Source organism: Nelumbo lutea, chromosome 3, assembly GCF_056320005.1.
Source record: "Nelumbo lutea isolate HS-2025 chromosome 3, American lotus-T2T, whole genome shotgun sequence".
Taxonomy (NCBI): Eukaryota; Viridiplantae; Streptophyta; class Magnoliopsida; order Proteales; family Nelumbonaceae; genus Nelumbo; species Nelumbo lutea.
In genome coordinates this window covers 40636528-40664218 of record NC_142686.1, presented here as the reverse complement: position 1 = coordinate 40664218, position 27691 = coordinate 40636528, and the positions used below count along the sequence as shown (strand labels likewise).

At 37.8% G+C, this 27691-nt stretch overlaps 3 protein-coding genes across 5 annotated transcripts in view; 1 reads left to right on the top strand and 2 right to left on the bottom strand.

The window, feature by feature from the left end:
- Positions 1–1744, bottom strand: part of LOC148864439 (uncharacterized) — a 46065-nt gene extending 44321 nt beyond the window's left edge. Inside the window, exon 1 of one of the 3 annotated variants that reach the window (XM_088974355.1) lies at positions 828–1744. In XM_088974355.1, coding sequence (XP_088830481.1) covers positions 828–1583 — 756 coding nt within the window. In that variant the 5' untranslated portion in view covers positions 1584–1744. The remainder of the gene's footprint in view (positions 1–827) is intronic. The other 2 variants (XM_088974356.1, XM_088974357.1) reach the window with 2 other exon arrangements.
- Positions 1745–10581: 8837 nt separating this feature from the next.
- EMB1796 (Pentatricopeptide repeat (PPR) superfamily protein) lies at positions 10582–13045 on the top strand. The gene has a single exon (XM_088980003.1). The coding sequence runs from the start codon at positions 10725–10727 to the stop codon at positions 12678–12680; it is 1956 nt and encodes a 651-aa protein (XP_088836129.1). The 5' UTR covers positions 10582–10724; the 3' UTR covers positions 12681–13045.
- Positions 13046–14651: 1606 nt separating this feature from the next.
- Positions 14652–24801, bottom strand: LOC148864437 (E3 ubiquitin-protein ligase SINAT5). Its single transcript, XM_088976547.1, has 3 exons — positions 24177–24801; positions 15496–15882; positions 14652–15355 (listed from the first exon to the last, which is right to left on the bottom strand). The coding sequence occupies exons 1-3, from the start codon at positions 24363–24365 to the stop codon at positions 14993–14995; spliced, it is 939 nt and encodes a 312-aa protein (XP_088832673.1). The 5' UTR covers positions 24366–24801; the 3' UTR covers positions 14652–14992.
- Between the last annotated feature and the right edge of the window lie 2890 nt (positions 24802–27691).

Genomic DNA, 27691 nt, shown 5'->3' with positions numbered 1-27691 from the left:
GCTGAATTAGTGTAAGTGCAATATTTAACTTATCATTTATATTTGCTTGTTATTTCACTCTCCAATACTTATCTGTAACAGCATCAATTTTATATACTTGGCACTTTGGCAGTCAATCCTAAAAATATTAAGGACTCTATAAATAGGACCACTAGCTATTTGTGTAATCCTAAATCTCTAATAGGCACTTTGGCAGTCAATCCTGAATTAGTGTAAGTGCAATATTTAACTTTTCATTTATATTTACTTGTTATTTCACTCTCCAATACTTATCTGTAACAGCATCAATTTTATATACTTGGCACTTTGGCAGTCAATCCTAAAAATATTAATGACTCTATAAATAGGACCACTAGTTATTTGTGTAATTTTAAATCTCTAAAGGCCTTTGGCGTCGTCAATCATCTGTTCTGCCCACAAAAGAAAAAATTCACATTCTATTTCCTAGTTCTCAAAGGTACCTGGCAGATGACTGGCACTTGGGCACCTAGGAGGCCCAATTTCAACCAAAGCTTATATGATATGTAATACCTCAGTAAACACTACGAACAACTTCATATAATAAAGAAGTGGCAGCGGACCAATGGTATTGGTAATGGTAGCAGCAATAGTATGATGATAACTGAAGGTTGCAAAGAATAAACCACTAGATAACCTTGATAACACGACTGACCCAGTAGTCAGATCATCTAGTTTAGTCTTGACAGACAAACAGCAGATGCAAAATACATAAATAATGAAACCCAAAACCTCTAACAAATAAATGCAGAACTTAAAAAAGAACAAAATTTTGAACCAAAACAAGCAGAAAAGCCAGCACACTTTACCTCTGCTTGCATCCCAGCATGGCGCCGAACTCCAATTGCATCATACATGACAACGAGACTAAAACCCAAACACACAGGAAACAGAGAGTCCGCCACTCCATGACACAGTGCCACGGAAGTCGTTAGAGCCGTGCACAGGGCCGAGTGCGACGAGGGCATCCCTCCAGAAGCGAACAGGATCCTGAAGTCCCATTTCCTCTCCATGAAGAAATTCAAGAATATCTTAATCAACTGAGCTATCACCCAAGCTATCAATCCAGACACGAAAGTCGGATTTGCAGCGAGTGTTGCCACCACCGGACTGATTCGAACCTTCGCCGTGGACGTCACGCTCAGAAGAGACACCCCAATTCCTCCACTGTGAAAATACTCTCCACTCAAGTCATCTGATACTCCTTCCCACAGGTCGCATCCTCTCAAAGAAGAAACCCATTTCTCCGCCAAATCTTTCAACAGAACATTACCCGTTCTGATTCCCGAAGCCACGACCACGAAGTCTTTAATGCTCTGTATAAGTGGCATTAGAGCATAAAATAAATCGGTGGGTATACGGTGATTGCATCTGTTCCTCGGGAAGTTCAAGTACGAAGGAGGTCGATATGAAACAGGAATTGCAGCAAAGTTTCTGCGTTTCGTAAAACAGTTGAATTTGAAAAATGAGAAGCAATTGTTCTTGCTGTTAAGAAATCCAAACTCAGGGTTCGGTTTCTTATAAATGGAAGCCCTAAATAAGGGACTTATTGCCATGGAGTCCATTAGAGAATCTTCTCTTCTCTGCTATCAGCATATCAGATTCATAGGGAGACAGTCAGACAGAGCGACGAGAAGTAAAGGTAACTTCAACTTGTCCCGTCACGTGGAATAGAGGCAGTTGGACGTTTTTCCATTTGGGACATTATTACCTGAAAACCCATGCTACCCTATAATCAATTGCGTACCTTTAATTTGGCTTTGTGTCATAATGTCGCCTATCAACTTGTTCCGGATATGATTTAAGGCTGTGTTTGTTTTGAAAGAAAAGATATGATGCTTAAAAATACAACGTTTCCCTACCCTTTCTTTCAAACAAAATGTAGTCCTAGGTGGCGTTTTATAAGTATGAAATTTGAAAAGTTAAAAAGATATTAAAAGTGTTTCAATTTTTTAGAGATTGTGAAGAGAATATTGTTTGTGTTGGATCAAACCTTTAGCATCTGAAATTTTTTAATTTTACTATTTTACCCCTAGAACAAACTATATGGTAATTTTGAATTCAATCTTGTATTATTTCATAAAATATAATTTATTAAATTTAAAATAATATTTAAAAATATGAATAAATTATAAACAAATTAAAAAAATAAAATAAGAATAAAATTGAAAATACATATAAATTTATAATTTAAAAATGAATTATTAAAAGTTAAAATATTAATAAAAATAGTAATAAAATCCACAAAGCAATGAAAAAAATATTTAATAATTATTAAATTAAAACTATTAAAATATTTAATAATTAATAAAAATACAAATAATTAATAATTAATAAAAATAAAAATTATAAAATTGAACGCCACTGTTGAGATGGGGCCACCACTAAGAGAGAGAGAGAGAGAGAGAGAGAGAGAGAAGGGCAGAGGCAGAAGCTTGTGCCATTGGTTCGTTGTCAATGGAGAAGAAGAAGAAGAAGAAGAAGAGAGAGGAGGGGAGAGAGAGAAGGGCGGAGGGAGAAGCTTATGCCATTGGTTTGCTGTTAGTGGAGAAGAAGAAGAAGAAAAAGAAAAAGGTGATGATGATGAGGGGCATAACAAGAATGGGCATTTTTGTCTTTTAATATGGTTTAAAAGACGTCTGAGAGCATTAAGTCACTGACCCACCTCTTACAAATTTAGATATGAAAATGCATTTCAAATCCTCTTTTTAGACTCAACCCAAACATAGGTAGTGTCTGAAAAGCAACATTTTCAAACTTCAAAGGTCTGAAAAGTGTTATCAAATGTCACCTTAATCATTCAATGATGAACCCCACCTGTGTATAAATCAGGATCTGAAGAAACACATTATTAGTTACATTCACCAGCCCCACGTTGGGAATTTTGGTGATATAAACTACAAGAGATGTTCATAATGTGTAGCTGGGCAAATGTGGTCATCAATGTGTTGTGGTCAATAGATCCAAACTCCCAATGTATTTGATACTGTGGTGAGTTGAAGTGTCAATTTATGCCCTTGAAATTGGAAAAGTAGTGTTTTTAAGTGTTGGTATTTATGTTTGGTTTTTTGCATTATATTTGGATAAGTTAAGATGTTGGCATACTAGTAAGTGTGCATGTGTTTTGCATGTGACAATTTTTTTTTATGATGATGATGATAGTAAATAATATGTTTTTTAAAGTTTGTTATAATTTTATTATATTTTTATGTTTATAAAAATTATTCTTATTTGTCATACTTATTTTTGTTTAACATAATGAATATATGATATTAGAGATCTGCCCAATTATTTTCCATATTTTTTGTATGTTTTGTACTTTTGTGTGTTTTTGTCTTTTTTTAATAATTATTATAATTATTATACTTATTATAATTATTTATTATTATTATTATTATTTAATTATGATGTATGGTTGATACATTTGATCTAAATGGTTAAATTGTTTGAGTTGCCACCAAATAGGAAAATAACTCCTTTTTTGGGTTGGTTTTGAAATTTTATTTTATTTCTATTCTATAAAAACATTTATTCGTTGTCACAAATACCATTGACACCAAGGTCGGGGATTTAAGGGGATAGTGGATGAAAAGGAAGAAAACAATCATTCATTGTCTCATTTATTTTTCTTTTATATGGTTGATTAATATAAATTTCAATAAAGATCGGAAGTTAATAATAGGATTCCATGACTATTAACGGGAATTGATACCTTAAGTATAATATTTAACAAGAGGGGTTTAATGAGAAGAAAAGTAGTTATTCAAATTATATTTATGTTCTTACAATTAGAGAATGATCAAATTCAAAAAAACTGGTACATTTTAATCAAACAAAAGTTCCACATTATACTTACATTTTTAATAATGGTATAAATATAGATAATATCTCTAATTTATCCTATAAGTTATCTTATTAAAGACATGTGGACTGTTAGATCTCATTCCAAAGTGAAAATATTCCTCCATTGGGAGAAAAACTTTTTAAAGGTTTTTCCAATACCTCTATGCAATGAATCTACATCTTACACCTTATCCTACTAGCTATGAGTATGACCCATGAATAGGGATAGATTCAAGCCAAGTCGAGCTGAATAATACCAGGCTCGAGCTCGGCTTGAGACTATTCTATAAGGCTCAAGCTCGAGCTCGAGCTCGGTTCGAGCCAGAACCTTGAGCTCGAGCTCGGCTCGAGTCAAGAGTTCATAAGCTCGAGCTTGGTTTGTTTTATATTTTATAAAAATAAAAATTATATATAATTTTTTTATTTTATATTTAAGAATTATAATAATTAATGATTATACTATATATATATTCGAGCTGGCTTGCGAGGCGAGCTCGAGCAACTCGGCTCGTTGCCACTCCTACCCATGAACATCACAAGGGTCAACAACTTGCTTGTGCAACCAACTTAATTGATTTGCAAAAGACCACTTTTTGTTTGTTTTTCACGTTTTAAATTTCTAAAGGTCGAGAGAAATCACATGGGTTTGATTTCTCCTTTTTTTCTTCTAGTACCCAATCATTCGATATTGATCTTTCAAATGAAGAAGGTAAAAGGCATGGTTTTTGAGTCGTGGTTGACCCGGATTGTCAAACCGTCCAAGCAACCAGTTCCGTTTTAACTCAAACCTGGTGTTTGGCCAAAATTCGTTGAATCAATCAACAATCTATTGACCCAGGTGACCGAATCATCGACCCATTCAACGATTTTGACCATTTTTTTTTTTATTTTTTTGTTAGAGCAAACCAGATGGTCGAACCATCAACCCGGAAACCAATGACCAGAATAGTTCAATTTCAGGGTATTTTTTAAAACCATGGTAAAAGGCACATCTTTAGTTGCATTTGGTTTGGGAAGTTGGAAGGAGGATTATATCTTCTCAATGGATGAGTTGGAATTAAATTTGAAAGAAAAAGTAGGGAACGTCTCTACCTTCTTTTTGTGTTTATTCCAAAATTGAATTCCTTAAAACATGGTTTTTAAAACTGAACCGGTCAGGGGTCTGCTTATCGATCAAACGGTCCAACCGTTCGAACCAAACGCTTGGCCCGTTCTGGTAGAAAAATAAAAAAATTTCAAAAAAATAAAAAACGATCAAAACTGTTCGAATGGTTAACTGCCTAGTTCAACGATTTATTGACCAAAATCAACGGTTTTGGGGGAAAGTCCGATTTTTGGGGGAAGTAGAACTAATCGGTGACTGATTCCCAATTTTTCCGGTCCGGTCCAATTTTGAAAACCATGCCTTAAAACAATACATGTAGACAAAGTTAAACCTTCAAATTCATAGATTTGGTCTTGGAGGGCTAGAGGAAAAGAAACCATACAATTGGAGGTCCTAAACTCTAAGTTGGAGAAAACAAGAGAAAGAAGATTGGATTGGAGGATGAATTACATAGCTTTAGGGCTGGAGCAGAGCAAAGCAAAAGTTGTGGTTTTTTGTTTGAAAATTTCGTTCTCCCTTTTCTTTTACTTTTTTTAATTAAAATTAAAAAATGAGAAAAAAAAGAGGTCTCTTACACATCCATTTTGTTCGCACCAGTAAGTTGTTGAAAACGTGTAATGCTGGTATGCCATGTTCTGATAGGTAGTAAGATGTGCAAAAGGGCAAAGTGCAATAGTTCCTACGAACCCGAAACTCAATAAAGGGGCCCAAACACCCCCTTAATGCATAATTGTGTATAATGGATTCAAGAACATTATTGTTATTTTATTTTATTTTTTGATAAGAACATTATTATGTTAGGTGTCACAACATGGTTTTCAAAATCGGACTAGACTAGACGGTCAGACCGAGAACCCCAAAAGTCGGATTTCCCCCTAAAACCGTTGATTTTGGTCAGCAAACTACTAAACTGGGCAGTTAATCGTTTGAATAGTTTTGACCGTTTTTTATTTTTTTGAATTATTTTTATCATTTTTATTTTTTTGTCAAAATGGGCCGAGCGTTTAGATCAAACGGTCGGACCGTTCGACCCAATAATCAGACCCCTGACCAGTTCGGTTTTAAAAACAATGTGTCACAGCACCCAAAACAGAGTTTGGTTCATTGCCAACAAGATACATTCCACACACTCCCACTTGACCCAACCTAAAATCCAACTCAACCCAAAATCACCCAAAAGTGTCTTGACCCAACTCTAATTGCCATGTCTTACTAGCTAGTTTTCATTTATTAGTTTGGTTATCTACTACAACTAACACTTCCAACACTATCCCAACAGGAAATTACAACACAAAGTACATAGATGTTTCTGATGTGTGGTTGAGATGTGGTATGAGGTTGGTATGAGGAGAGCTCTATGAGGAGTTAGATCTAGACTCCTCCCCATACAAGGGAGAGATGTGTGGTTGTAGTGGCCTATTGGGACTTGGGAGTGATGTATTGGTAACATAAAGGCCCCGTTCGCTTTTCAGTAAGTTACTTATCCAGGTAAATGCAATTACTTGGGTAAGTTTTTCCTGAGAAACACTTACCCAAGTAAATAAGGCATTTTTGTCGAGTAAATAAGGCAATGACCAATTTAGCCATAGAAATTCATTATTAAAAGGGGCATTTTTGTCCCATTCAAGTGTTGGCAACTTTTCACCTATGTGGGAAAATTGTTTACCCACCTAGGAGATGGGTATCACTTTCCTGGGTAGGTGATACCCTTGAAAATAAACTTTCCTTGGTCTCCACATAAATCTGAAAAAAGAACATGGGTTTCTTGGTTTCCCCCTCTCCAAATCCAAACAAAAGAACAACCCCAAAGTGGTTCACCAAATGATCTTTACATAGTTACATATTAGGGGGCGTTCGTTTTTTGGATTTTGAGGGGGGGGGGGGGGGGGAGTTGGTCAATGGGATTTTGGTTTCCCATTGACCAAAAATCCCATGTTCTTTTTTTCAGATTTATGTGGGGACTAGGGATAGTTTATTTTCTTGAGTATACCCATCTCCTAGGTGGGTAATACCCACCTAAAGGGAAAGTTGTCAACACTCGAATGGGACAATAATGCCCTTTTTAATAATGGATTTTATGGATAAAATGGTCATTGCCTTATTTACATGAGAAATAAAAGAACATGGGTAAATGCACTTACCCGGGAAAGTGTTTCCAAGGAAAAACTTACTCAAATAACTACATTTACCCAAGTAAGTAACTTACCGAAAAGTAAATGGGACCTTAATGTATTATTTACTGTAATACCACATTTGGATTTGGAGCATCAAATGGAACCTCATGTTCATCATACAATCAAAGCACTCCAATGTTCTACTAGTTATGGCTTATAGCCTTGTCCTTGTCTAGTAAATGATTTATTTGGATAAATACACTTATTTGGGAAAGTTTTTCCTAAAAAATACATACCCAAATAAACGCATTTACCAATGTTCTTTTATTCCCTAAGTATAGATACAATGACCGATATATAAAAAAAATGACATTATTAAAAGGATAATATTATCCAATCAAGTATTAACAATTTTCGACAGCATGGACAAACAATTTACTCAAATCTTAAGAGATAAACTTCCCCATATAAATGAGTCGCATGAGAATCATTTTTTTCCTTAAGATCCATTAATATTGAACGAACATGGAAGCTACCAAATTACCCGCCCCTTCTTCAATGATAAGCTGGCCCTAGATCTGTATAAATCTCGTAACATTTTATCACCGTAAATAATAAATCATGGTTGATAAATATGCAATCCAATAAAATTAGGATATTATATTCATGCTATTATATCATTATTAATATATCGCCATCCTCCTCTTCTCTAATAATTGTCCCAATGCAAATTTTGTATGTAAAATTTAATATAAAATTTGCACCATTTAAAGGTGTTTTGTAGTGTGGGTGAGAAATTCGTGAGTGTGTACTGATCCACATTACACTCCATGGCAGGGATCGATCCACACCACACAATAGTCTATAACTGTTCTGAACTATGGACAAACTGTGTGGATTGGACCAGTCCACACCCACAGTGTCTACATGACACTTTTTGATTTCATATATCTCATATACATTTATGAATGATCTACACCAACGTTTAAGAAACGACTCAGAAACAGAACCGTTTTGGCCACTAGTATTCGGGTCGACAGTCCGATCGTTTAGTTCAAACGAATGACTTGTTATGACAAACAAATTAAAAAAATAATTAAAAATAAAAAAGGTAAAAAACTGTTAAATGGGTTGACGGTTCGACTACCCGAGTCAACGGGTTGTTGACTTTTTCAATGGTTTTTCGCCAAAAATCGAGTTTGGGGTAAAACGGAACCGCTTGCCTGGATGGTTCCTTGGTCGAACGGTCCGACCGTCCGGATCAATGGTAGTTCGAAAACATTGATCTACACAGTTAATCATAAATATCTAATTTTTGCATTTTATATGATAAATATATTGAAAAATGCATCGATGAATTAATATTAATCAATAAATATTAATTTTTTATAAAAACAATAGTAAAATAATTAAAATTTAAAATATATATATTTTAAATATTTGAAAATATTATTTTATTGATAAAAATATAAAAAAATTAAAAATTAAGTAAAATAGTTAATATTTTATTAACAAAAATATTAAAATATGAAATAGATAATAGGGTTTTAGCCTTTCGGGAAGAGTGTGAAACAGGGGACAAAAATAGTGTGGATGGGCCCTAACCACGAGTTTTTACCATGAATGAAAAATTGAGGTATGGACTAAATTGGTCCACGATATAGCATAGACCGATCCTGTACACAACAAATCGAACGGGTGTTTATCCCGTGAACATGACTGTCCACGAGATGATGTGATCCCATTTCTAGTTTTTTTTTTTCAAATTTCAATTATATTATATATATTATTCATATTAAAAAGGATTAAAAATCGTAAGGTTACTTTTGAACATTAACTTCCGCTTCATTTATCTTTTATATATATAGATGAAGGCCACGTCATTTTACTTTTTATATAAACAAAATAAAGGGTAAATAACAAATACCCCCCATACTGTGACAAATACCCCCTGTACTTTGTTTTGCAATAAATACCTCCTTTTTACTATGACGGTGAGACAAAAACCCTTTCTATTAGTTTTCCGTTAAAATTTGCGGTTTTAATTCCCATACTACCATTCTAATAAATATTCAAACAATTGGAAGAAAAACAATGTTCATCTTCCCCTAACTCACGATACAAACAGCGACAAAAAAGGGGCATTGTCGGTTTTGGTGGTTATGGTGAATTTGATCTTGCTGAATGGTGGTTGACTCTTGCAACGTCAGCCGGCTGTTAGTCGTTAAAAGCAGCTGAAAACAGATCCTAAGAAGCAGAAAAAGGCGGCTTCTGCTAACGGCCACAGATCAAGCAGGGTAAGCTGTTTAAGCTCAGGTGAACACCAGCTAGAGAAGCTCTTTCCTTTTGAAGAGAAGATTACTATCCGTAACTTTTGGTTGCTCTGAATTCCTAGAGTTACATAGGAATTGGGAAATCAAGATGGATTTACCGAAGATTGATTTGATTAAACCAACCTGACATCCGATTGGAGCAAGGCGGACTCACCACTTAACCCAATCCACTGCATCCCTACTTGGATCAAATTTCAGAATCGAGAAGCATCCACCATCCAGTGGATTTGGGTCTGAAGACGTTGCTTGATCTCCAGGAGCTACTTTCGTGCTTCCATGGTGCAGAGAACACGGGTAGCTTTTCCATGGTCTCCTTCCCCTAGTAGTACTACTCGTTGGAATTATTATGTCTTCTTGACTCTTGAGTTTCAGAGGCGAAGACACTCGTAAAAACTTCACTGATCATCTCTACAGCGCTTTGGTTCAAAGAGGGATTAATACCTTTAAAAATGACGATGAACTCAGGAGAGGAGAAAGCATCGCCTCAGAACTGTTTAAGTCAATCGAAGGCCGTAAATTTTACCGTTTTCACTCACTACTCGTAACTGTTGTTTATTGAAACCTAGAAATTGCTTGTCAACTGAGCATCTGGACAATGAGTTGAGGCGGCTGTGACTGAGAGGAACAAAAAATAGAGGAAAGTGGAGAAAAGAAAGGGGAAGGGAAAAAAGGGAGAAGAGATCACCGCTACTGCTGTTCGTGTATGGTGGAGTTGGGGAAGATGAACAGTGCTTTTTTTTCCAATTATTTGAATATTTATTAAGAGGATAGTACGGAAATTAAAATGATGAATTTTAACAGAAAATTAACGAAAACGAGTCTGTCTCACGGTTATAATAAGGAGGGTCTTCATCGTAAAACAAATTACTGAAGGGTCTTTATAAACATTCAAATGAATCGATACCCATATTCACCCACGCTAGTCTATAAATTACATCAATTCCGATCCAGCACCTACCCCGACCGTAGATTAAACTTACTAATTCTTACACTAGAGGTATCGATCATTGTCCCAAAAATAAATCAGGATCACCACTCAATCAATTCGATTTATGTTTTCAAAAGTAGAAATGAAATTAGAAGTGCAACCACCAAATCGAGCCTTGGCCTCACGTCAAGACTTCCATTCCTAAATTTTATTAGACATTTACCCTCTCTCTCTCCTTCTCTTTCTCTCCTTGCACGTGCTTGTGTACAGAGAAATAATACTCTCGAACGACAAACCTAAAACCAAAACCCTATAAAAATCCCTTTATTAAATCTTAAATCGAGCTCTGTTCATCTTTGGCTTACCACATCTCTCCCGAACCCATGGCTCTCTCGAAACCCGTTTTCTTTCCCCACCTCAAAACCCTGAGCAAACCTCACCACCATCCCTCACCACTCTACCTGTCTCTCCGTCTCCTTTCCTTCGCTACCCCTGAAGAGGCCGCTGCCGAGAGGCGTCGCCGCAAGCGTCGTCTCCGCATCGAACCCCCTCTCAACTCCCTCCGCCACACCCAGCCCCAACAACGCCCCATAAACCCCACCCCCAACCCTAACGCCCCCAAACTCCCCGAACACGTCTCCGTCCTCACCGGTAACCGCCTGAACCTCCACAATCGAATCCTCAAGCTAATCCGCGAAAATGACCTCGATGAAGCAGCTCTTCTCACTCGCCATTCCATCTACTCCAACTGCAGACCCACCGTCTTCACCTGTAACTCTGTCATGGCCGCCCTCCTTCGCCAATCCCGATACGCCGATCTTCTCTCGCTCCACCGTTTCATCACCCAGGCTGGCGTTGTCCCCAACGTCGTCACTCACAACCTCCTCATCAACGCCTACTGCGATTGCAGGAAAACCGATACTGCGCTAGAACATTACAAGCAGCTTATTAATGATGCCCCTTTCAATCCTTCCCCGACTACTTACCGGATTCTCGTAAAGGGCCTTGTGGATAACAACAAAATCGATCGAGCTTTACAACTCAAGGACGAGATGCTCACGAAGGGTTTTGCTCCAGACCCAATTGTTTATAATTATCTCATGTTGGGTCTTGTGAAGAAGCCGGACGCTGATGGAGTTCTCGCACTGTATGATGAATTGAAGGAGAAGCTAGGACCTGTTTCGGATGGGGTTGTGTATGGAAGCTTGATGAAGGGGTACTTCTTGAAAGGAATGGAGAAAGAGGCCATGGAATGCTATGCTGAGGCCGTTAGAGAGGATTCTAGGGTTAGAATGTCGGCAGTTGCATATAATTCGGTTTTGGATGCTCTGAGCAAGAATGGGAAGTTCGACGAGGCAATGCGGTTGTTTGATCAAATGATGGAAGAGCACAGTCCGCCGAGGCGGCTCACCGTGAATCTTGGTAGTTTTAATGTTATGGCAGACGGATTTTGTGCACAAGGGAGGTTTAAGGATGCGATTGAGGTTTTCAGGAAGATGGGCGAGAAGAGATGCAGTCCAGACACTTTATCTTTCAATAATTTGATCCAACAGTTATGTAGCAATGGGATGGTGGCAGAGGCGGAGGATCTTTACAGGGAAATGAGCGAGAAGGGGGTTAACCCGGATGAGTTTACATACGTTTTGATGATGGATGCTTGCTTTGCGGACAACCGGGCTGACGAAGCTGCTGGGTACTTTGGGAAGATGGTGGAATCAGGACTCAGACCGAATGCCGTTGCATATAATAAGGTGATTGATGGTTTGGTTAAATTTGGGAAGATTGATCAGGCAATGGTTTTCTTCGACCAGATGGTGGAGAAGTTAAAGGTAGAGGTCACAAGCTATGAGGAGATGTTGAAGGTGTTGTCTGAAGCAGGTAAGTTGGATGAGGTGCTTAAGTTGGTTGCAGACATGTTGAAAGATGATAGTCTGAGTTTGAGTTCAGAAATGCAGGAGTTTGTGACTGCTGCATTGAAGAAAGAGGGAAGAGAGGAGGAATTGGTTAAGTTGTTGGAGGAGAAGGAAAGAGAGAAGGCTGAAGCTCTTTTTAAGGAGGCAGAAGCAGCAAATGCCAGTGAAACGTCTGCTGCGCTGACTGCCGGATCTTCTGCAATCCTAAGTAACGAAGCCAAGGTGGAGACGGCTAATTTCGGTGAAGCTACTATCAACCCCGCACTTGTGAATGCAGCGGATTTGACTGTTGGCGACCAACAGAATAACCAAGACGCTACTGCTGTTGAGAGTGATTCTGCAGAAGCTGGTGTTGTACAAGTGAGTACAACTGAAGATTTGAAGGTTAAAAACGATGATGTTTCAGCAGAACAGGTAACAGTTTAACAAAACTATGGTGCATTTGATGATTCTTTGGAGATAGATACTTTTCTTTCCCATGAATGTAGCTAGGAGTTCTTTAAAGATCAATTATGCTATTTTAAGGGTTATTGGGTATATGACTTAGACTTATTAAATTAGGCGACTACCTCGTGCTCTACCCATTTGTAGTTGAGTATGTATTGAACTCCAAAGTCCAACAATGTTAGAAGGCACTGAAGGGTGTTTATACTTATATCTGTTTTGATGACTGAATTCCACCATTTTTGTTACTGTTTTGCCTGTTTTACTTCCCTCAATATGAGAGATTTAGCATTGTATTATTAGAATATTGAACCCTCTTAATTCTATTAGTAAATCAGTTTGCCATATGTTCTTTTCATCTCTGGTTAAAATTGAATCTTGGAATTGACACAAGTATGCTGGTTAAACCAGTAATTGATGATCCAATCAAGGTTTTGTTCCCTGCTGATATTAAAAAACCCTGCTTAAGCTTAAAAAGATGAAAAGCCGTTTGTATGCTCTTAAAACAGTGGTATGTGGCATTTGGCAAAAAGTATCAGGACCTTGCTTGTTTTTGCCGGCCTAAAAGATCCAATACCATTTTGTCAAAGGCTGAAAGCAGATCTAAACTTCCCTTTTGTCAGATATTCATGTGAAATATAAATTTTGATCTTTTAGGCTCAGTTTGGGAAGAGTGTAAATGCAAATATGTACAGTGCAAAGCCTTATACACGGTATTTCTAAATCTTGCATTTGCACTGCACATTTGTATTTGCACTCTTCCAAAACTGAGCCAGGCTCCATTTTATGTACAGTGCAAAGCCTTATACACGGTATCTCTAGATCTTGCCTTTGCACTGCACATTTGTATTTGCACTCTTCCCAAACTGAGCCAGGCTCCATTTTATTTAGATCTAAAAGGGACGAAGAAACAAGAAAGTTTTCACAATGGAACATTTCAGCTGTTATGTATGCTCCTTTTGTGGCAAAGCTTTGTTTCCCAATCTATTTATAGCAAAACAAATTGAAATGGGGGCAAACAAAGTTTTTGCGGCAGAAGGGACTGAAATAATAGCTGAAATAGTTCAGTTTGAAAAACTTGAAGGGCAGTAATTGAATCGGCGGAAAGATATTGATGGCCCAATATTGAACTTGAAGCATATGCAATCCGCAGGATATAAGATTTGCCTGCCCCATGTAAGTTAATTGTTTGTTAGAAAATGAAGCAGAAAAAGGTGAATTGAAAAAACAAGAAAAAAGCATTTCTACTCTGAAGATATGGATACAAAGATATTCATATTTGAAGACCCAAACCCGGCTAGATTTGTAAAGATTGCCAAAAGAAAATTAACGGAAGTTTAGGAGGTAAACATCTAAAAAAATAAGAACCATCATAAAATGAATGCCATGCATGAATCCACATCTTGAAATGATCAGAGTAAAATTTGATGCTTCAATTAAAAACAATGGAGCAGCAATTTGGTTGCACCCATGGTTCATAGTATGAAACGCCCGTGTATTGGCAGAAGTGTATGGGTACTTAAAAGTTAAAAACCATCCATTTTTATATTTTTTTAGTTTTTTTTTCAAAATTTAGTTTTTGGGTATATATATTATTATAAAAAGGAGGGGTCCCATGTCCCAATTTGGGTACGGGGTGTGTCAGATTGAAAATTTGATCCTTGGTTGCACCACAATATATGGATCTATCAAAACAAAAAGGTTAATAATGGGATGAGAATGGTAGGTTAGCCTCCTAGGGGAGTCTTAAGCATATTCATCGATTTTTTTGGCAAACCTCGGCGAGACCCGTTCCAATCATTGAATGCCTTTTTCATGGGTTTGAATTTTGAACATGGGACTCCCGTCTGCAGCGAGGGAGGTTCCTCGTATACATCTCAATTCTTGAGCAATGGAGGCACCTCGGCTCTGCAATTGTTGTTCTTTCATAATTAATCAGAAAACACCACCAGAGAGAGAATTCTTCTTTTTCTGTTGACCTCCGAGCCCTTAAATCATAATAATACAAAGTTCAACATAAACAAAATCCCACAACATATCTCATTACCGTCTACAGTAAGAAAAAAAAATGATTGCTTATTAGCAAGTGTGCAGAAGCTCAATCTTCCAGCGTGTCCATACATCTTTCAGACTCCCCAACATCTTCATTTGTAGCAATTTTACCACAAGACAAGTTGGCAGTTGGCACACGTACGGTACGTACAATACACAGAGACAAGAAGAGTGATTCGTCAAACACGGACAACCAAGTTGCGTGTATGACGGACGGACGGACCCATACAATGCATCTCCTCTCAGCTGCATAGATTGGGTATGCACACCCCAGCATCCGGATTCTGTTGCTCCTTCCATATCCGCCCTGTAACTCGCAGTTTCAATTCCTTCCTATCCCCACCAGAGAAGAAAAGTGCCATGTTACGCTGTATGATTAGTCCATCATGGCTATCCCTGACTTTTCGGTGGCTGTCACGGATACTCCGTGGGGTGCCCTCCCATATGAGTTTACGCCCATTTGCCCCAACCTCTAGGCTGTAGCTGTAGTTGCGAGCCTCGGTCTCATCACCCATGAAGCGGAGGAATGCCATGTAAACAGGAGCCATGCCAAGCTGGAAGGCTTCAAAATGCAGACAGAAGTACTGACCAAAACAATTGAAGACCTGCCAGAAAAAAAAAAAGAAAAAGAAAAAATCAACATGGAAAAAAATTCAGCTTTCAGCAATGTCTGAGGTAAACACTCTCATTATAAGTAGTTAACAAAACTTTCACGATACATGAAAACATATTAAACTTGACATACTGTAAGCATCCAAGTGGCATTTTCAACTTCACGGGGATTAGACTTGACATAACGATGGTTGAATGTGCATCCTGTGTGCATGTCCACTTTGTGATCATCCCTCAGATGGGCCACCAGAAAAGGAATATCTCCAACAACTGAGCATTCTGATCCAGCATATGGGCAGTTGTATGGTCGGAAGTTACATTGTGCCTCGTGTTTGAGCTTGCTATAATAGGGGAAGATCTCTGGGCAGCCCAATGAGCAGTACTTGCAGGGCAGTTCAAGTGACTCGGCCACTTTCTCCAAGGCTAGACACCTGATATCTCCTAGCTCCTGTCTACAAGTAGGGCATCGATTGTGCACCCTTGTTTTACAGGTAGAACATAGCGTGTGCCCATTATGGCACTGCAAGAATGCTTGTTTGTTAGAATTAGCAATTGTTTTAGTTCTCCTTTACAACTAGTAACTGAAAAATAAATTTTTGAAAACAAACAATTGTCATGCCCCAAGGACAAGACCTCAAAAGAGTCCAACAAGCAAACAACTGCTGAAATTACTTGGAAGATAAAACAAGGGATTCACAGAAGAAACCCCACCAACAAAAAATGATCAAGTTTAAAAATTTTATGCACCAACTTACCCCTGCAATAAAAGAGAACCACCCTTCATTTTCCTCACTCTCTTTCTCTTCCTACTCTCTTTCTTCATTCATCCTCCAATTTCCTCCGGTTTCATTTTCATTTAAGAGCTGCTCTAGGGATTAGAGCAAGGAAGAAAGTATCAGGAAAAATCAGAGGAATGGAGCCCTTCTAGGGATCAAAGCAAGAGGGGAGGGAGTTGGAACTTAGGAAGAAGCAGAACAGGGGAGAACATGTCCTCTTGTATCAGTCCCATCCCGCTTATTTGTTTTTCTTGAAACCAAAGAAGCAGAATGGGGAGAGCAGGTACAGTTGATCAATGGAGCTCTTCCATCAGTCACACCTATTTGTTTTTCTTTTTCTTGAAACTAGAGAAGCAGAATGGGGGACAGCCAGTACAGTAAATCAGTGGAGCTCTTCCATCAGTTCGACTTATTTGTTTTCCTTCAAAACGAATGTCTTTAAAAGTCAGAAGAATCGTTGTTTACTCCTTTAGGGGTTATGTGTTTGAGGATCAACTCCGAGTGGTTCAAGATTGTGTGTGGAAGCCATTTTAGCAGTGAAACCCAATAAAATGAACTAGAGATAACGGCAACCAACCCAGTGCCAATTTCCTGACAATAATCCTCTGAATCACATCCTCAACTTCAACTTTGCTTTTTGGAAGCTAGATCCAGTGATCCACCTTGATCACATGCACCTGAGTTTTCTCCGACCTATTTGATCTGATCTGTTCTGGTGGTTTACCAAGCACAAAGATGGAGCGAGCAAGGGGAGGGGTTTGATCAAAAGAAAAATAGAGGAAAAATCTCCCATGCATCAACTTGTTTTTTGGCAAAGAGAACCACCTGTATACCTAACCTACTCCCTTTTCTTTGGGCCTAGATGTATCAACAATAAATTTTCACGAAAGCCATACAATTTAAAACATTTCTAGCCAGAAAATTACTTCAATCACCTCCAAAGGCTAAGGAGGAAAACCAAAGAGAACATTCTATGTGGTACTAAATCAAGAAATCAGAAGAGCTCTTAGAGGAACTAAAAGGCCAAAAGGAAAACTTCCACTCAACAATAAGGAGCCTTGCTTACAATGTTCTAACTTCTAATAACATCTCAACTCAATTCAAGTAATCCTTGTCCTTATTATATGGGGTTGGTTACAAGAATCTTGTTCCACCATTCAACTATGTCGAGTGCCATATCTATTGTTGAATTATGTTGCATCGAATTATTTCTTGCTGCTTCAATCTATATCTCTTCTAGATCCTTCCAACTTGCAAAAGACCACTTCTCAGTTCTCACCAGTGTTGTAGACTATGATGCCCAGACACAGATGCAAACACAGATTCACATGTGGGAAACAGGGATATGACTCTCCATTTCCTAAAATCCCAGACATGGATACAGGTATGGATATCCCATATAATATGCTTATATCATGCTTCTATATCTAATTTTTTAATCTAAGTGTCATTCCTCAATACTTATGTCCTGCCAAATTTAATTAGATTTCTAACATGTATAGATATTTTTATAAAATAATTTGTTAAAAGTATACCATCTTACATATTTTGCAAGTGTTAATGCTACAGAGTATATAGAAGAGTCCATGCATTATCTGGTATCATATCCTGTAAGTATCAAGTCCAATATAAAGTATTGGATGGCCCCTTGGAAGTGCAATGTCATACCTTGACATACCTCTAGGGCTGAACCGTTGAAGTGCAATGCCATGTCAATCTAGGATACAGTGATAGAACAGGTTGAAAAAGGATGGCCCCTTGAAAGGCAAACTATCTCTCAAAGGAAGGTAAACTGACTCTCACCAAGCATGCATCGGAAAACCTCCTCTCTTATTAGATGTCTCTCTTCCCCATCCCAGCTAAGGTGGTATTGGTAAAGAGAGTTGAGAAATTACAACAGGACTTCTTCTGGAAAGGATGGAAGGAAAAGGATAAAATACATCTTGTAGATTGGGATGCTGTTTGGAAGCCAAAATCAAAGTGTACCGGGAATTAGGACGCTCAGGGTGAAGAACAAAGCTCTGTTATGCAAAAGGCACTAGAGATTTCATTCCTAAGCTGATAAGTTGGTGGAGATCTCTGATTGTAAACAAATATGGCTTGAGAAACGGGGGATGAAACCCTGGTTTAGCCTTTTCTCCTTATGGATGCTCCATATGACAAGACATAGAAGGCTGTTCTGAGGTGTATGCTGCAGGTAATCCTTACAAGGTGGGAAATGGTACCAGATTTTTTTATTTTTATTTTTGATGAATGAATGGTACCAGAATTATCTTCTGCCTTGATTTGTCGTGTGACAGCGAGGCCTCTAAAAAATATCTTTCCAGTGGTGGATTCTAAGGAGGTAAGTGTGAATCCAATTCAAAAGAAAAAAAAAAGTGTGAAGGATTGTAATGAAATCACCAACAATAAATTATCAAAAAAAATTGAAATCACCAACAATCATGTGGTCTGGATGCCAAATTGGCCAAGGGGGTTGCTTCAGTGCTACTGAAACTTTACCAAAAGGCAACCAGAGGGGTCTCACCCCACACCCCTTTGTCAGCCTCAATAAGTACAAGGCAATTGTTGCTGATGTAGAGATAATTCTTTTCCTTCAAGTTTGGTGTGGAGCCCAGTGATTTGCTCAAGGGTGGCTTTCATGGATTGGACAACCGCACTCAATAAATATCTCATGAATGAAAGTTCAACTCAAAACCCAAAGAGGTGTGTCTATTCCCTCCATTGAGTGTGTTCATTGTAATCACCCCCTTGATTTGGCTGGCCATCTATTGATTCTATTCATACATTGTCCTCTCACTCAGGAAACTTGTCTGTTCTACTTATAGCACTGAAGGTTTGCTGGGTGTTCCCTCAGAATGTTCAAGGTTTTTGAAAGCGGGTAGTTAGGGCTTAGGGGGTTTGTCTAGGAAAGGGAGGAGAATTTGGAGAACCATACCCGAAATGATCATATGGACTGTGTGGAATGAAAGAAATCTTAAAACATTTGAAAGCAAAGAAAGATGAAGTAATTAAAAATGTCATTGTCACTGCTTACAATGGCTAGCTGTAGCTGGATATTTCCATAATACCCCCCTTCAGGGGTGTATTTCTTTGGATGTCTTACTGGGCTTATGGTTGGACTCATTATGGTTTTTTTTGGGACAAATCCTTTTCTGGATTGTATAGCTTACAGTTGTGTGGGGTTGTAAATTTATTCTCTGTAAATTCACCATGTTTTTTGCATGGTCATACAATACTTCTAGCACTGAATGTATAGTGTCCTACAAATCAGTTTTGTCAGAGTCAGAGAGGACCAGAAAATTGGACCATCAATTGGCAGACAAAATGGATTTTGGGCTGCTGCTTGGTTCTTAGAAATGTTGGCTTGGTCAAGCCTACTGCAAATACATATGTTAATACCTATTATAACCTATAATATTTTTTGTTTTAAGCTTATTTTAAGTTTTTAACATTAAATAGATTTCAACGATAATCTGGACTTATTTTCTTTTTTTTTTTTTCCTTTGTTGCATTTTAATTTGAGTAAGTCAAACAGTTAAGTGGTTAACTAAACAGCTGGACTGCTAGACCTGTGACTCATAGAGAGATTATAAAGAAAAAGATGATTATAAAGAAGGTGCTTTGGACTCATAGAGAGATTATAAAGAAGATTAAGTGGTTAACGAGGGAAATGGTGACAAGTACACATTGGGTACCAAAGGTTGCAAATGGCTTGGCTGATTCTCTAGCTAAGCAAGGGGTAAATAGAGACCAGTTATATTGGGCTCAATTATAATCATTTGTACTGAATTGTAATGGGGTGAGGGAGGAAGATCTACCTCTCCTTGGGACGCTGAACTTGTACATAATTTCTGTTTACATTAATGAAATTTTATTTGTGTTGGCATCTTGGAAAGCTTTTCTTCCTCCTAGAACTTTTTAAAAAGGAATCATAAGAAAATAGAAAACTTAAGACACAATGACGTAAGATCCAATACAGCCTTGTACACCCTACTTAACAATTAATAGCACTTTCTAAAAGGCTATAACTTCTAGATACCCGAAGACAACATTCTAAAGTCTAAGGAGATAAGCACCTAGAAAAAAATAAATAAAAACTAAAGATTAACTTAGAAATCAATTCAAAATCCAGGTCAATATTCTGAAGTTGTAATTATAACTTAAACCATATAAAAGGTTAAACCAAATCAGATCGTGTATCATGTTTAAAACAGAACACTACTATTGTTTTCTAGAAACTTGTCAAAAATTCCTTGTAAGAATTTAAGAATGTGTAGTAAGTAAGACTTTAAATAAATAGGTTATAGAAAAATGATTTTACCCGATTTTAAATCCACATCCACCAAATCAATAGTTCCCAAGTTTATTATCCATGTTCATAGTCCATGCCTCACAACTGATTAGGGCATAGTAATTTTTCAAGAGTCCAATACAACAAGGACTAGAAAGTGTTATTGGCAACAATTGAGTAAAGAAAAAAGGGGGAAAATTTTCATAGAATGTTGGAAAATATACTATGATTGCAGTCAGAACTTCAATCATAGGAATTCTTTTGTACTTTTAGCTATGTTGGAATTTTTTAAAGCAAGCCAAATAATTAAATACTCATCTTTAAGCATGTCAACACTTTCAATAAAATTCCTATTTGAAAGAAACTATCCCAAACTATGTATAAGAAGAAATCTAGTGAATAAAATGTTTTCAAATGTCATAAGCTAAACTTGAAACCTTCTTCTGGTAAGGTAAAATCTCTTAAAAAAAGCATCTTTATTAAATAGGGTAAATTACAGAATGCCACCCTCTACTAATGGTATGGGGTCATGACTCTTAGCTGCCCAAACTTTGTTTTGCAACAAAGACTCCTCTATACTAAATAGGTATGTTTAAACATTTCTAAAACCCCAAACTATGCTTGTGTTATTTTGTGAGAAGAAACTTGTGTTGGAAACTAGAAGAAACTTGGTCTCTCCTCTTGTGTTGTTTCTTTTAGATTTTCTATCGTTTTCCTTACATTACAAAAGATGAATAGCAAGGCTAGAAAAAAAAATCAAACTACAACCAAATAATAAATGGGAACCCAAGGATAGCCCTAATAGGTAGAAAAATGATGGTAATCCAACTGACATGATCCGATCATGTGCACCAAATACCAATTGGCTGCACTAGTGAAAAGGGGCAATCTAGAGCAAAATGAAGTGATGTGGATCAAAGAAATGAAAAACATTAGATGGGGGTATAACAAAGGATCTAGCCATATACATGACGGAATGGAGTAGAAAAATGATGGTAATCCAACTGACATGATCCAATCATGTGCACCAAATACCAATTGGCTGCACTAGTGAAAAGGGGCAATCTAGAGCAAAATGAAGTGATGTGGATCAAAGAAATGAAAAACATTAGATGGGGATATAACAAAGGATCTAGCCATATACATGACGGAATGGAGTAGAATCTGACCCTACATAATTAAAAAGATTAAAAGGCAATACTTAACTGAGAGTGAATTGGACAAAAACTACAAAGAGTAAGGGGTCATTTGATAACAGCTGAAGTGGCTGAACTGAATGACTTATTACTTTGTCTTTTAGTGAGTAAAATAATTAAACAGTCAAAACTCAAGAGTATAGTAATCAACCAAACCTCAACTTTAGACATTAAGGAGTTCACAACCTCCTTAATAACTTATTCATTAAAAAACAATGCAATAAGTCATTCGGTTCAGTCATTTCTGCTGTTATTGAACAGCCACTAAGTCATATACAAAGATAAAAGATATTTATCAAAAAAAAAAAAAAATGCAAAGATAAAAGAATAAGAGTTGAATCCACATAAATCCATATCACCACGACAATGTAGAGTAACCATTTAAAGAACAAATATATGTAAAGGAAAAAGGAGCACTAATTTTGCAATACAAAAATAAAATAAAATAATATCATAAATACAATGATCATAAAAAATTCAGGTTGAAATAAAAGTGAAGACCCAACAAAAGGCCACATGTTTAACTGTTGAAGTAATTTAGTCCTGTTATTTAGGGGTGAGCATGGGTCGGGTTTGGTTCGGTTCCAAGGCAAAAGCTGGAACCTACCCTGTAGGGGTCAGTTCTGGCCTTGACGATTCCAGGATCGGTTCCAAGGTCTACTCCTAGAACCTGTTCTTTCTTTACCCCTCCCCCCCAAAAAAGGGAACCTGTTCTTTCTTTACCCCTCCCCCCCAAAAAAGGGAACCTGTTCTTTAAAACTTGATTTTCGATAATAATAACAATAACATATACTTAGAAACTTATATTACCTTTATTGATTAAATTGGATAATTTAATTTGTGGATCATCATAATATATTAATATATAGTACATAACTTATATTATGATTTAAATTTGTAAATATCGCCTTTGACATTACTTATTATAGACATTCAGATTTCAGATATTAAACTTAAGAAAAGTAATCAAATCACTTAAGTGACTCAATGGTCAAGTGAGACCATGGTCTTTGAAACCACGAGTTTTTGAGTTCAAATCTTCACATCCTCTAAGTTTTTTTTTTTTTTTTTTTAATTTCAAGGCAAGTTTGGTTCTAAGGTCAGTTCCCCCAAGGTCAACCAAGGCTAGTTCCACCAAGGCCAACCAAAACCAGTTCTCCTGGTTGGTTCCAAATTCCAATAATATGAAACCAGACCCAACCTGGTAACAGATTGGATAGGGTTAGTTCAAGGCTGGTTTGAGGTCAGTTCCATTCAGTTCCAGGTAGAACTTATCCATTAGCTCACTCCTAAGTGTTATATTTGCAATGATAGGTAAACAGTTCCAAATTCCAATAACTTTAAAAGACCATTATTCTATTGTTAATAGGTGTAACTTTACTGGTCATTTTAGAACACCATAATCAAAAGTTCGATAAGAACACTGTACACTAAATAAGAAAAAAGAATCTCAAATGGCATTCATGTTATTAAAACATAAAGTTCCAAAAGAATCTATTTCCCATTAGAAAATGATTGACATCTGCACATACAAGATAGAAAACTAAAGAAGAGAAATACAAAGGAAATTCCTCAAAGGAGTATTCTAACATGGATGTTGGATGATCCAGAAGGTCATAAGATTGGAAACAATGCAGAAAAACTAAAGATTTATATTTAGACCGGATAGGTTTCCATATTCATATTCACAATAATGAATGTGCCAGTACATTTTTCGACCCAATTTTCCTAAAGCTGTTAAAAAAATTCCCTATAGCCCATTTCAGCAATCCTTGTCATCAGAGTGATCTTCATTTTCACCTTATCTGGCCCTTTCTTTTTCTTTATGAATAACTCCAGGAACAATTTGCTACAACCAACGATGCCCCAATAGAAAATACATCACTGAAACCCTTCCATTAAAACCAAAAGAAAAAGTCATACCCTACCAAAAAAACAAAACAGGTAGGAAGCCAATACGAAAATCCTGGAACCGGAAGATCCAATCCCAGAATGGTTATATTTTTCCGACACCAACACTCAATTCTCCTTCAATCCCCAATCCCATATGAAAGTCGATAATATAATGTCAGAAAATTCAGAAGTCACCAAGAACATAATTCGGGATTCCTTTTAAGATGACAATACCCCTCCATTCCTTCTCGAATGCGTCCAGCTTTGGCAACTAAACCCCCTAATAATCAAAGCCCAGAGAACCAACCAAAAGTTCCAAGACCCAAATAAGACAGGATCAGTGTTAGAGTCCCTTCGAAATCCATGTCGTATTTCCCCTTGATTCGACCCCAAGTCATCAAATCCAACAACCCAGACACGACATCCAAATTCGAACCAAACCAGGCAAAAGTACATATTCTTGGGACCAAAGTCAAGCAAGAAAGACCATGGATCAAGAAATCGTTTGAAATCCACATTCCCAAAAGAGCCTTCAGGAACATCAAACCCAGTACCGAACCCCACAAGTTCTCCAAATTAACAGAGAGAGAGAGAGAGAGAGAGAGAGAGAAAGAGAGAGATAGCGAGAGAGAAAGAGAGAGTAAAGAACACAGGCCTGGTGGATAGGTGGGTACATTGAATTGGTGCAGACGGGACATTCGAGCAGCTCATGGACGCTGGTGGCCGGAGAAATCGCGGATGGAACGACGTTGTTGTGGGGCTTGGAGGAGAACTGATGGTGATGGATCTCTTCCTCATCGATCCCGTCCGAGGATGAGACGCATTCAACGCTATCCAATTCCATTATTCATATACAACAACAAGAATACCCGGAAATGAAGTGGGTAAAAGATATTATTGCTCTTGTTTTGGGTTTTCTTCTTTTCTTTCGATCCTTCCCCCTCTATCTCACGTCGTCTTCGATCATTGAAGACGAACAAAGAAAAGAAAAAAAAGGAAGAACAAAAGAATAGAAAGAAAACCAGACAGCAAGAGGGAGAAAAAAAAAACTAAAACAAAAAAGAGGAGAGGGCTCGATCGGAACGGAATCACCAATTGCCTCTCGAAGGAGGTGCTTTTGCCGGGTTGTGAGACAGAAGATGAGAAATGAAAGGTTTACCGTCGAAAATGCAGCATTGATCCAAATCAAACGGATTTCAGTATTTCCAGGTGTGTGCGAGAGAGAGAGAAGAGAAAAGAGAGAGAGAGACTTCAAAAAAGTATAAAGTAAAGATACAATTGATGTATCGTATGTAGAGAGAGCGTGCGTACAAATCCTACGTGTGGAGCCTAGATTCAAGTATTTCAACTCGGAAATTATGAAGATAGAATATTTCCCCGCGAGTCCCGAGTTCTGACAAACAAATAGACGAATAGTATCAGACATCATCATCACCCATCAGTAGAATTAAACGGAGAGGATATGCAGAAGGAGCGCGTACACGTAGCAAATGAATGTATACAACCCCAACTCCTTATCTGACAGGTGTCCATTTATGTCCTAGCATAGAACCTTCTACCTGGCATGTTTCAATCCAATTGGAAATTGGATTTGCTTCTCACACCGACATCACAGCCACTTCCCACCCTGTAGTGGTAACATCTCTCATCAATAATAAATAATAATAAATAGAAGTATAAGAGATTGTTCTTGATGTGCGGTCAAGGTATGTAAAATTGGTGTGAGGGGCACTCTGTGGAGAGCAGATCCGGACTTCGAGCCCATATAGGATTTGGAGCCTAAGCCTTGGATGTGACTGTAAGATCGATGTTAGGCGCCATGTGTGGTATCTGGTCTCAGCATTGGACACTGGTCACTTAGATCAGGGTGGGGCCACAGGCCACATCATCCTGCTCTGCTGCACCTGCACGGCTAGAAATGAAAAGGAGGAGGAGCCTTTATTCCGGGAGCATGGAGTGTCTTTTGAGCAACGAACATGGGGCTGGGAGTGGGAGCCTGGGATTGTTAAAGTAGAAGATAATTCTGTTATCCATGTTGTGGGAAGGGTAGGTCCCCCTCCTTCTGCACCGTTTGATTGATTTGCCTTTCCTATTGCTTAGGTTGGGAATAAATTATTCGACACCCTGAACAGATTTATCCATCATGGTCATGATTATGTATGTACCTTCGATTAAAAAAAGACCGCAGATGTGCAGAGGCGCTGCGTGGCTCCGATCAGGTTAACTTTTGATAGGTTATGGTGTGGGTTGGGTAGGGTGAAACGGTAAATCCGCATTAACCATTCGTTTGGTAGGGTCAGGTCACCCTTATCAGGCTTTGGGTCGTACTTACGTTTAGGGTTGATTAATACAAATTTGTGAGCTACCTAAAACCTTGTCAAAACCCAAAACAATTTGAATTTATAATTATACATTTTTCTAATTAAACTTATAAATTTTTGTATTAATTACCTAAAAAATATCAAACAACTGGCATATACATTGTATTATTTACGAGGGGCAGGTCTCAGCAACTTCAAATTTTAGAAACCGAATCAGCCCTCACAACGTCCCAAAGCACATCCCCGCACTGTATTAGGAACATTTTCCGATGATGACTATTATTTCAGATATTATTATTGAAAGATGTTTCTAATACAAGGTGGGGATATGCTGTGAATCATTGTGGACGGCGGGGATGTGATGTAGGTCATTGTGGGGAGTGATTTGACTTTATTAGGTTGTGGTTGTGGTGGTGACATCATACTTGGGGAGGGGGAGGGGTGGCCACCGCAAATTTATTCATTATGCATGGAGGGTGGACATGAGGCCTTATCCCTCAAAATTATATAGAAGAAACCCGACTCAAATAAACATTAAGGGTCCGAAAAACCTATAATCAACGAATTCACAAAAAAAGGAAGGCCTAGACCATCTGGTAAAACCAAGTTCTGGATGTGTGGGGCGGAAGAGTATCTATGCAGTCATAAATAATTTTCTGAGAAGTTAAGCAATCAAGCTTTGTAAGAACATCCATCGGTTGGTTAGCTTATCTATAAATATGTGCACAAAAGAAATCCAATCTACTCCTAAGCTCCTGTACTTGAAACAACCAAAACCAAAGCTTCCACGAGGTTGTACAATCACCGTTAAAAATATCAATCAAGATTTTGGAGTTCGACTCCACCATAATCTTATTTAAATCTAAGGCAATAGCAAGGTTTAAACCATCCATCAATGCCATAGCCTCTGCAACTAAATTAGTTTCGGTGCCATAAGTGTTAGAGAAAGAACAAACAAAATTGTTCCTTCCATCTCTAATAATACCCCCTCCACCATAGGGGCCAGGTTTCCTCTAAAAGCACCATCAACATTTGGTTTTAGATAACCATTTGGGACCTCCATCAAATGCAGCACTTTGATGTTCCTTCCTTTGATCAATTGGATCTGCAGCCCCAAACCCTATAAGGATAGCTACTGATTGTAGTTCACCTTGTGAGTTAGAGTTAAAGAGGAAGAAACCTCATGAAGCCACTGCACTACCACCCAAATCACCAGCTTGGAGAATCTGAATTTATTTTCCATTCTGTGCCTATTTCTCTCTTTCCAAATCTCCCAAACCGCAAAGCAACCAATCAGCCCTACCACAACTTCCCATTGATTCCTAGCCGATGCTGCTAAAAACCAACTATACAGAAGCTTCTTAATACTCCCATTCCCCCTGAAAGGCAACCCTAGAATTTTGCTAAAGAAGAACCACACTTTTTGAGTAAAACAACCATGCACCAACAAATGATTGATGTCTTCTTCTGAAGGGTCACAACATACACATCTGGAAACCAAAGGAACTCCCAAATCCTTAATATCAGCATCTGCTCTGACCTTCCCGACCATAAGTTTCTAGACAAAGAAACTTATCTTGGTTGGCACAAGAGCATTCCAAATTACCTTGGACCAGTTCACAAGAGGATGAGCAATCCTATAAAAAGACCAAGCTGATTTTATAGAAAATTTCCCCTTCGCCTCAATTAGCCAAACTATTTTGTCATGACAGTTAGAGAGCCTCATACTAGAACCCTGAATGCTATTTAGGACTTCCTCCTCTAGAAAACCATGGACTTGATCTAGGCACCAAACCCCTTCTTCATTAAGGACATCACAAACCCTCAACTGTAAATTTAGCCATTCGTG